Genomic DNA, 12035 nt, shown 5'->3' with positions numbered 1-12035 from the left:
ATCACACCCTTAGTGTGTTTTTACATCTGAGAAAATATATATACATTTAAGATGTGTTTTTACAGCAATCGGGACAAAAATAACACTTTTATAGTTAAATATTTAGAGATTTCTAAAGAATCGGAATCGGTAATTGTATTGGAATCGGGAAAAATACTGGAATCGTCCCATCCCTAATATATATATATATATATATATAAGCTCCGCCTGTCGCTTGGGTGGTCGGGTTTCGATCGTGGCTTGAGGTAGTTGCTTGTCTGGCCACACTGATGAGCTGTGAAACAGCGAAACAGTACTGTATATGGATGACTATATATATATATATATATATATATATATATATATATATATATATATATTTCTGTAAAAATATGACTTTTTCAATTATATTTCTCCTTGTTTTATATAGTAATCATTAATTTATGAAGCTCAATGTAATTATAGAGCATATAACAAACAAACGACAAAAGACTATATTCCAAATTTCATGATGTGACCATCTTACAATTTATTGTAAATGTCAACATGATTAAGGATTAAATTGTAAGAGAGTCAACATCATGAAATTTGGAATATAGACTTTTGTGGTTTGTTTAGAAGTTCCCCCTCTTCATAGGTATAGCACTGTCTTAAATAATTTTACCTGCTACTTAATAAGCGTAATGTGAAGTGTTTCTTTTTTTGTTTGTTTTTTGTTTTTTTTGTAAATAAACAAACAAATCAAGCAATTTAAAACTAACAAGTGTTTGTATAAATAGACATTTGAAGAGATGGTTTGCGTGTAACGTACCCTATAGGCCAAAAGGTAGAACTGCCGACTATCAGCTGTATGGTTGTAGGTTCGAGCTCTGTATGACTATATATATTGTGTATTCAGGCGGCATTGTTTCATTTAAGCAAAAAATTGCAGACTTCTACAGCCTAATACTTTTTTTTTTCAATTTCTCTAATGATCTTTTTGTGTTAAAATGAAAAAAAAATTGTTCCATACGTATTATGAACGCTTTCTATTCTTCATCGAATCATCATCAGGTGAAAAAGCAAATGAAAAAAAAAAGCTGGTGGAAAGAAGAGAATTCCAAAAGATAGCCGAGAAACAGTCACCTGAAGTAAGTTACATGTCCGTGTCATTAACTACTTAGTCACCATATACGTTATGTGAAGTAAACACATTTTATTTTGATGATGGATGGGAACTATAATGTACACGAATACTGTCACCAGTAGAAAAAAAAATGCCATGCTTTTAACTGTTTGAAAGCCCAGTCCTAATTGTCCAGAAGCGAAATTCAACAATGCAGCGCCAGTGGCGTATAATTCATATAAAACGGAAAACCAGAGAGACACGTTCGCTGGTCTCAAAGCCCTAGATCAGAAAGAAGCCAAGGTTGTTACTTCAAAAGGAAATTATATATACATATTATGATAAAGTCCGCAAATATAGTGTAAATATCTGTGTGCATGAATAAATATTTGAAGATATGAACAACTTGAAGAGTAAAATCTGTTTTCCAAAATTACTGGATTCACCATTAAATAACCTGAAAAGAGTTGATATGCCGTCAACCAAAAACAACAATAGGGTGGCTTAGCGGTGAGCAGCGCAGGCTGACAACCCCAGTTTGTTCCACAGAAACATTTTCACGTGGTCACTCCTGGAAGTACCTGATATTTGTCTAAAAAGATATCGAGAAAACGAATGCCAACTAAATTATTACCATGCTCAACAACAATAAACTAGCAAACAAAACTACTTTTTCTTCACATAGAACGTTCTTGAAACACTGACGTTTCAGTATAAGTTTAAAGTATGGCTTTCCACAATAACTATTTCAACGACTTTTTTCGTTCTGAAATAGAACAAAGTCATACTTGTTGAAGAGATACAACGGATCACAATTATGAAAATGGCTGAAATGTTAAGGAAAACTCTTGAATGCGGTGACTAATATGCATAAGCTACAGGTGCTAGCCAGTTATATAGAAACTGTTATGGATGAGAAACACAAAGAAACACCATGGAATCAAGAAAACTGAAACTATAATTGTAAGTTAACTCTCCTTATAAAAAGAATGTGTCAGTATCAACTGGTACCATGCCAAATAGTCGTAGTGAGTCAAGGAGGATGGAAAGATAGAAGAGAGAAAGTACTAACCTGACCTCCACTGGATGAGTGCGAAGAGGACTAGGACCTATGGGAGGCTTATTGCCACCCAAATTCCGATAAAGACCAATGGTCGCTGCTAACGAGAAATCAATATATCGATGCCTCCATTTAGCCTTGAAAGACAAAGGATACCCCCCTATAGGGGCAGCTGCACATGTAATTATGAGGCAAGGGATGCGCAATCCCAACCACACCTCTCCTGAATCGGCACTGTTTGAGTTCAGTGGCAAGAAGTCAAGGACGATTGAAAACAATGCAGAGATAAGCGGAGAGCACATACAGCTCCTTGAATTCGCAAATGATCACCCATTTATTATTGATCAGGTTCAACATTGCTTAACTTCAGCGATCCAGCGGGAACTGGTGTGTCAACATGATTATACCATATATGTAGGAAATCAATGGTAAACAGCTACTGCGATAACGAAAATTCATTTGCAAATTTATCGAAAAAAAATTAAGAGTGTTGGAACACCACAGGTTGTTCTCAAAGAGAAATCTTTTTATGATAGCCTGTGTGAAGACTCCTTGTGAGTAATAAATAATAAAAATAATAATAATAATAACTAGCAGAACCTGTGAAAATTCCACGGTAGTTGAAAATGTTTAAAACACATAATTGAAATAAAATGAATAAAAAATAAAATAAAACAAATAACGACGGATTTTAATATTTTTAGCAAATTCTTTTTTAATATTTTAAAACTAAAAAAAAAAATGATTTTAAAAAAATTAGATTTTTTTTTTCAACGAAAATTCAACACACAACACATTGTTTTTTTTTTCTGAATTTTTAATATAAATTATAAAGTCAATTCACTTGCACATTTTTTTTTAAATTAAAAAAATTCTATAAAAAAAATAACTTACAATCTCCTCTCACCATGACATTTTTTTTTTAAATTATAAAATAAAATAGCTACTTTGAAACCGTAAACAGACTGCCATATTTTTTTTATTTTTTTAATTTTTTGGAGAGGAAATGGTTTTAATGATAAAAAGCGACTATAAAGGGAATTAATTCGTTTGTCATTAATTAATGTTTGCGATGATGATATTTTTTTTATGAAACCGGATATCGGACAAGTAAATTATTATTCATATTAAGAATCACTTACATATATATATATATATATATATATATATATATATATATATATGTATATTATTATTATTATTATTATTATTATTATTATTTTATTATTATTATTATTATTATTATTATTATTATTATTATTATTATTATTATTATTATTATTATTACCATCTTATTAATATTATTATTATTACCATCTTATTAATATTATTATTATTATTTTATTATTATTATAATTATCATTTTATTATTATTATTACTATTTTATTAATATTATTATTATTTTTATTATTTTTATTATCATTATTATCATTATTATTTTATTATTATTATTATTATTTTATTATTATTAATGCTTTTAATTATTATTATTTTTTTATTACTATTTTAATAATATTATTTTATTATCATTATTATCATTATTATTATTATTATTATTTTTATTATTATTAATGTTTTTTTATTATTATTATTATGTTATTATTATTATTTTGTTATTATTATTAATTTTTTTATTATTATTAATATTTTATTATTACTTTTATTATTATTATTATTATTATTATCATTTTTATTATTTTTATTGTCATTTTAATTATTATTATTATTATTATTATTATTATTATTATTACTATTTTTATTATTTATTTATTATTATTATTATTATTATTATTATTATTATTATTATTATTATTATTATTTGTATTCACTAGTTCTCACACAGGTTAGCACCAAAGATTACTCACTAACAACAACCGATAGTGTTCTCTGGATTCTGAGTTAGAACAAGTCTTCTCAGATTTCCAGCACACTCTCCTTCTTCGGATAACCTTTGCAAGTTAATTTGCATCATTTTAACAGCCGTTTTTCATTGACTTCTTCATAGCAATAACTATTGGTCTTCACTGGAATTTCCATCCTCTTCAACGTTTCTCAACTATTTGGTGTGGTGCCAGTCGATACTGACACTTGTTTTTGCAGTTTCAATTATTTCCAGTACTCTTTTGATAACTTTGGAAATCAATTTGCATCATCGCAACAGCCGCTTGCAATTGCATCTTGCTGGCAATAACTATTGGTCTTCACTGGAATTTTGGATGGCAATAAGCCTTCTCAATGTCCCAGTCCCCTTCACGCCAATCATGTGGAGGTCTGGTTAGTGATTTTTCTCCTTGGTCTTTCTATCCTCTTTGACCCTTCTTGACTATTTGGTCTGGTGCCAGTCGTTACCTACACTACAATCTTTTCCTTTATTATTATCACTCACTAGGGTTTTTTATACAGGTCATCATCAAAGAGTTCTCTTTGAAAACAGCCTGTGGTATTCCCTCGAGTTTGAGTGGCAACAAATCTTCACAGATTTCCAGTACTCTCCACCTCTTTCAACAACATCTACAAATTCATTTGCATTATCGCAACAGTCATCTACCATTGATTTCTCATCCGTAGCGATCATTGGTCTTCACTAGGATATGGATAGCAATAAGTCTCCCCAACGTCTCAGTCCTCTTCGCACTCATCCAGCAGAGGTCTGGTTAGTGTTTTCTCTCCTCGGTCTTTCCATCCTCCTTGATCCTCCGTTTTATTTGGTTTGGCACCAGTTTATAGTGACAAGAAAAAAAAAGGAAAAAAATGTGTGTGTGTGTGTGGGGGGGGTAATTTACAATTGTGTAATTATCTAGTTTTCAAGTAATTTTTCTTTGTGTTTACCTTTTTAGTAGTTTCTGTATGCCTGGCTAGTACCCGCGGGTCATGTACATTAGTATTCACACTCAAGGGTTTTCCTTAATATTTCAACCATTTTTATTATTATGATCCGTTGTATCTTCTCAGCCATCCCTTTGATTCCAATTTCACCAATTCTTTTTTCAAAGTTTTTTCGGCATTATTTCTAGTGCTTCTACAATTATTGGTGTTTATTCATCTTCCATATCTCTGGCAACTTCTGTGTATTTTCTATGCTTCATCATCTTCTTAATCTTCACTTCGTAGTCTGTTGCGACAGCAAAATCTACAATCTGGCAGAACTTTTCCTTCTTGTTACTATTATAACATCCGGTCTTCTTGCTTGGATGGGCTTGTCTGTTTGTATATCCATGTCCCATAGAATTTTGTGACTTTCGTTTCCAAGTACTGCAGTCAGTTTGTATTTGTACCATTTGTCAGTGTTTTTAAGATGCAGTTGTCTACATAATTCTCAGTGTACCGCATTCCCCACTTGATCGTGTTTAGTTTTATATTCTTTTTTAGCTTAGTTTGCTACATTCGCTTATTATGTGGCTTATTGTTTCGCCTCTTTGTCCACAGAGTCTGCATTTACTGTTTTCTTGTGTCTTGTCGATCCTTGTTTTGGTGTGCTTTGTTTTGATAGCGTTATGTTGTGTGGCTTTTATTAGGGATTCAGTTTCTCTGTTTAGTTTTCCTTTTTGTAACCATGTCCAGGTGTTTTCAATAGTCTCGTCTTTTGCCATACTTATGAATCATCCGTATAGTTGTTTCTCTTCCTATTTTTCTTTTCTCGTCTTATCCCCTGTCTTTTCTTTCTTTCTTTTTTTTTGTCTTGTTCTTTCTTTCAGTGTCTCTTTCTGTGGTAATTATTCTTTGTATGTTTTGCTTTATGTATTTTTCTAATTCTTTTTTTTTGTGTGTGTGTTATTCACATATTACTAGTCACACCGCTTATATGTTTATACCGTTTACTAGGTTTCTACTATATAGTTTAGTTTCTAGGAATTTCCTAGTTCTTCTAAGGTATTCCTTTCTAATTTTCTTTTTATTATTATTATTATTGTTGTTGTTGTTGTTGCTGTTGTTTTTGTTACCAGTTAGCAAATATTTTCCGAATAAAACGAAAGAAAAGAAATTGGATTTTTTTGTATAAGTTTTTAAAAAAGAGAACTGTTTCCCTTATTTCCATAGGTCCTGAAGCCAGGAAGCCGTATTTATATTGAAGCTCATTCAATCACACGACTGGAATAATTTTGGCACAGTGACATTCAGTAAGTATATGAGTTACTGCGTTGAATAGAAAAAAGGCTTAAAGATCGGACAGGCAGACAGGCAATTGTGGTCTTTTATATATAGCTTTATCCGTTCTTGTATGGTCGGCTTGAAATAAATGCTTTTAACAACAATGTAAGTGAACGGAATTTATTTTCTCAAGGGCCACGTAGACATGTTCGTAAGATGAGACAAAAACGGTTTTAAAAATAATAATAATAAGTAAACCATGAAAGGAAATAAAGAACTAACAAAACAGGATTCGATAAATATATGCAAATGAATGACGTGACAACAATGGTTGAACTTGAGCAGACGATTAGGTTCCCATCGGAAGACGAGCGTTTGTTTCTATAATTATTATAATCTGCTCATCTTACAGTGACAGCAACCAATCCTTGATTTACACGTGTCATTCTCATTTGCATATTTAGCGACTCCGGCTTTGAGATCAAGTATTTTTAAATTTTACGATCTTCTTCTTCTTCTTCTTCTTCTTCTTCTTCTTCTTCTTCTTCTTCTTCTTCTTCTTCTTCTTCTTCTTCTTCTTCTTCTTCTTCTTCTTTCGTCTTCTTCGTCGTCGTCTTATTTTTTTCTTCTTCTTCTTCTTCTTCTTCTTCTTCTTCTTCTTCTTCTTCTTCTTCTTCTTCTTCTTCTTCTTCTTCTTCACAAACCAATAAATGGTTTGTAATGCATGCACAAGTATCACGAAAAAGAAAAAAAAAAAGCACAACGAATTTTTATCGTTTTGTCTTTGAATGAATTTATTTTGCTCCGATCATTTTCAGAATTCGATATTCACATGAGGAACCGCGCGAATATTGGCAGCATCTTTGGTGAAAGTTGTGCTATAGATGCCGCTAAATCTAAAAAAAATTCTGGACAGCTGAATAAATAGTCTGAACCAACATCCACTTCATAATAGCCACATAAGTGGGGTGGTGGTGGGGGGTCCGATAGAGCCGTGGTCATACCCGAAGGCCAACTCATTGATTTTAGCCCCCCCCCCCCACCTAATTTGAATGCCTGGGCTGTTTTAAAGAGCTAGTTAAAAGGGCAAGATACAGTGAAAGATAGATTTTATTGACTGACTATTACAGAACTAATAATAACTCAGTGGATTGTGTTTTTATATTTTAATGAGTTCAGTTAAAAGGGGACGGTCCAAGGGAGGTAATTTAGGTTATTTCACGAGCACTGTCACGTCTGCCCCCTATCTACACGGCACTGCGTTTTCCCTTCGCCAAATATTCATTAGTCTTATGCACCCACACTTTAAAAATCTTGATTACTAAACAACTGACCTTCTTTGCTATCAGAGATGCCCGAACAAACTTAATTTAGGTGACATTAAACATGTAAGAATTAGTGTAGGAATTGCATGATCATCGTGGATTATATATGACTTATTTTCAACAGTTCTCTCTGGTATATGTGTCGCATTATATAGCAGTTATTTCCCAGCAGAAGCTTACGACTATTCTGTTTTTTGTTTCATTTTGATGCAGTTGAAATTCTCAAATATTAAGGAGGCCCCCTTCTTGGGGCTAACACTTGGTCTATATAAGATACATAGATATTCGTGTTCCATTAAATTCTTTGCATCGCAAATTTAGAGCTCGCTAAGAAGTTAAAAACATTTATTTTCCTCCTCTCAATTGGCCAGTTAAATATGTTATAGCATACATTTCTTGTGGTCTCTTGGTCTTATCAGATTCCTGGAAAAGAATTCATCTAGTCTGGTGGAGTAACCAACTTAGTGTTACTATAGGCAATATCACTTGAAGAAGGTACACAATTCCTAATATAAACTACTATGGGATAGCTAAACACCCTGGAAAATCTCATCAGTATGCCTTGTATTTAAGAATTCAGATGATCGGTCATCTCTCCCTCAAACATTTACCTTGCACTCTGTTTCTAAACATGTGTTTTATTTGTCGAAAATTTTATAAAAATAAATAGCAATATATATAGTTAGATATTATGAACTGCAATAATTGTATTACTAGCTGTGTATATATATAATATATACATGTATATATGTATGTATGTATGTATGTATGCATGCATACACACGCACATATATATATATATATATATATATATATATATATATATATATATATATATATATATATATATATATATATATATATATGTTTTTTTTTTCAGACATCCCATGGCTACTCCAAGTAAAAAGAAGTACCGACAGTTCTCCATTGAATATTTGTCTTATGGATTTATTCCAGCACCACATAATGAATCGAAATCAATGTGCCTCATATGCATGGATGTACTTTCAAATGATAGCATTAAACCTTCTAAGCTAAAAATCCATTTAGAAAAAAAATCACACAGGAAAGAAAGATAAACCAGTAGAATACTTTAAAAAACTTTGATGATGATTTCCAAGTTCGAAAAACACTGTCTCAAGTGTTTAAAAACAAAGTGAGTAAAATGGGTGATGTTTTACTGGCATGAAATATGAAATTAGTAAAATAATAGCAAAGGCAGTTAAACCCCATAATGTTGGTGAAACAGTAATTCTACCAGCAGTGTCTGTTATAATTTCGTCAGTTATGAAACAAAATGCCAGTGAAATTACTAATTCCATCCCTTTAAGCAACTCTTCTGTGTCACAACGTATTAATGAAATGGCTGGGGATATAGAAAAAGCAATTGATAGACCATTTGCAAGTGAAACAGTTTGCCCTTCAACTTGATGAATCCACTTTAAGAGATAATGAGGCCATTTTATTAGCATATGTTAGATTTAACAGTGATGAAAGGCTCTTTTTGCAAGAAGTCTTGTGACAAGACACAAAAGGTGAAACGATTTTTGCTGAAGTTGTTACTTATTTCCAGGAAAATACCATTCCACTCAAAAAATATAATTGCTTTTGCTACTGATGGTGCACCTTCGATGACAGGCAGATACAAAGGTTTTATTGCACATTTAAAAAAAGCTGTCCCGCAAGTATTTTGTATTCACTGCGTGATACACCGTCAACACTTACTTGCAAAGAAAATGAGTGCACGTCTGCTTAATGCCCTTACTGTCGTAATACAAGTAGTATTAAATCAAATTCTCTCAGGGACCGCCTTTTCATGAATTATGTAAGCAAAATGGAGAAGAGTTCGAGCGGCTTGTATTGCATACAGAGCTGAGATTTCTATCAAAGGGGAATTGTCTTCAGCATTTCATTGCATTTTGGGATTTTATTGTTTCCTTTCTTGATAACACACAACTTGGAGAACAGCTGCTTGCAAATAAATGTGATGTGTTTTTCTTATCAGATATATTTGAAAAACTGAATTCACTTTATAAACAGCTCCAAGGAAAAGATTCTGATCTGATATCTAGTAAAAGTGCTATTGCTGCTTTTTCTGAGGAAACTACAGTTATATATGAATAATATCAGGCGTCGTGCATTTGAACAGTTTCCTTGTTTGGCCTCTGTTAGCAGCGATTTGCAAGATGAAGATCTTGCAATATATGCTGAATATATGGAAAATATGCATGCAGATATGCAAAATCGCTTTAGTGACCTACTCATGATGGTTATACCGACTTGGGTTTCAATTCTTTTCAAAGTTAATGTTGCCAATATAGACATATCTTTGCAAGAGCCTCTCATTGAATTACAAAGTGATGAAATTATGCGTGCAAAATTCAAAAATGGAAAGTACAATGTATGGAAGACAAATGTTGTTGCTACAAAGTACCCTTTGGTCTGGGATAAAGCACAGCTCTACGTTATTGCTTTTCCAACATTTTATCTTGTTGAATCGAGATTTAGTCGTGTTTCTCAAATGTTATTAAAAGCTCGCAATAGACTCGACATTGTGAAAAGAGAAGACTTTTGACTGTCATTAAACTTGATGGAACCAGATATAAAGAAACCACAGGGATCTCACTGAATAAAAATGCCTATCTCTCTTTTTATTTTATAAATTATACATTCCACTAACTGTTTATCAAAAATTTTAACCAGTGTACATAAATGCTGCCGTGAATTCAATTGCCTGAAGAGCTCTGATCTCCATCGGCTTGACCATGGAAGAAACATTGTAATATTGTAATAAAAGATATTGTTAAAGGATTATTATCACTCTAATTTAGATTATTATTATTATTATTATTATTATTATTATTATTATTATTATTATTATTATTATTATTATCATAATTATTATAGTTGTTGTAGGATACTTTATTTGTATTAAATTAGTTTTCATTTAAAAATAAAGCTTAATTATATAATATTTCCTTGATTATTAAAACACTCAAAATTTATATTAGTGAAAAATAGAAGATTGTTTTATGACCAATAATTATGAAGGGGTCCACCAAGATAAAAAGAAGGGAAAAGAGGTCCATGAGTAAAAAAAGGTCGAGAACCACTGTGCTAGATCTACAGCGGATGTGTTAACAGTTATTTCTCATAGGATTAGCAAAACTCTTGATAGAGGCTTCCTTTCTAGGGCAATTGCTCTTGACATATCAAAGACCTTTGATAGGAAATGGTATAATGGTTTACTTCACAAGATCTCCATCTATTGTATAGATGGAAATGTCTCTTCAATTATTAAATCATTTCTCTCTGATAGGTGTATAAGAGTAGTGGTTGATGGGCAGAAATCAAAAACTCACAGTATTAATGCTGGAGGGGTCCATCCTGGGTCCAACTCTCTTCCTGATCTACATTAATGATCTTCCAAATCACATTCTTAGATCATTCATAGATATATATGCTGATGACACTATCATCATCTATGGTAGCACACCAAAGGCCATAAATGACCAAGTTCTTTCTGATTTTCTCTTCTCTGATCTTGAGCATGTGATACAATGTGGGGGGGGGGGGCTGGTTACTTTTAATGCATCTAAAACCAAGCTTCCATCTTTATATCATCAACGTTCTGATCCCCATCTGGCATTAATTGAAATCAATGGCTCTCGTCTTGGAGAGGCTCCATGTTTTGACAAGTTTCTGGGTTTAACCTTTACTACTGATCTAAAATGGAACATGTACATCAAATTTGTAGCCAAGGTCGCTGGAAAAATCATAGAATCCTTCTATCGCTGCAGTAGATATCTACCTGCTGATGCAATTTTCTACCTATATAAAAGCCAGGTATGTTCAACGATGGAGTACTGCTGTCACATTTGAGCAGGAGCTGCTAGGAAGACCTTACCTGCCTTGACAGAATTCAGAATAGACTTCGTAGCCTAGTGGGAGATGCCCTTTTCTCTTCCCTGCAACCTCTTTCTCACAGAAGAGACGTTGCAAGCTTGTCTCTGTTTATTGTTATTTTCATAACAAGTGCTCGTCTGAGCTCCAATCTATGGTCCCCCCCTTGCCAAACATTCACAAGAAATACTCGTCTGGCTGAAAACATTATCAATAATTTGCCCCACTCTTTATCTGTGCCTAAACCTAAACGTAGATTTCATGAACAAAGCACACCTGTGGAACTCTCCTCCGTTTACCTGCTTTCCAGCTGACTACAATATGGCCGTCTTCAAGTCCAATGTAAACAAGTTCTTGATGCACCGTTCTCCTTAAGTAATCCAACTTACCAAATTTACTCTTCTAACGATTACTATATTGTCTTTTTGACCACTGTACACTCTATAATCCTTATCCTCGAGTGGCCTCTTGGTCTTGATAGGTGGTGATTCCCTTATAAAAAAAAAATACTGAGGAAATCTTATTTGGGCAGTGAATGCTATGTTGTTTTGAATTTTTCGTTAGAATTTACTT

The 12035-nt window shown here is 32.6% G+C and overlaps 1 protein-coding gene across 1 annotated transcript; it reads left to right on the top strand.

Moving 5' to 3' along the window:
- The first annotated feature begins 9675 nt into the window (after positions 1-9675).
- Positions 9676-10134, top strand: LOC145240266 (uncharacterized). The gene has a single exon (XM_080103848.1). It carries the CDS (start codon positions 9676-9678, stop codon positions 10132-10134), a length of 459 nt encoding a protein of 152 aa, XP_079959974.1.
- The last annotated feature ends 1901 nt before the right edge of the window (positions 10135-12035 follow it).

This window comes from Euprymna scolopes, chromosome 19 (assembly GCF_053919585.1).
Source record: "Euprymna scolopes isolate OS-2025 chromosome 19, ASM5391958v1, whole genome shotgun sequence".
Classification (NCBI taxonomy): domain Eukaryota; kingdom Metazoa; phylum Mollusca; class Cephalopoda; order Sepiida; family Sepiolidae; genus Euprymna; species Euprymna scolopes.
The sequence above is the reverse complement of the archived record's forward strand: the minus strand, read 5'-3'. Positions and strand labels throughout refer to the sequence as shown.

Coding starts and splice junctions, on each gene's coding strand:
- LOC145240266 (XM_080103848.1), top strand. CDS start 9,676: ATGAATAATATCAGGCGTCGTGCATTTGAACAGTTTCCTTGTTTGGCC.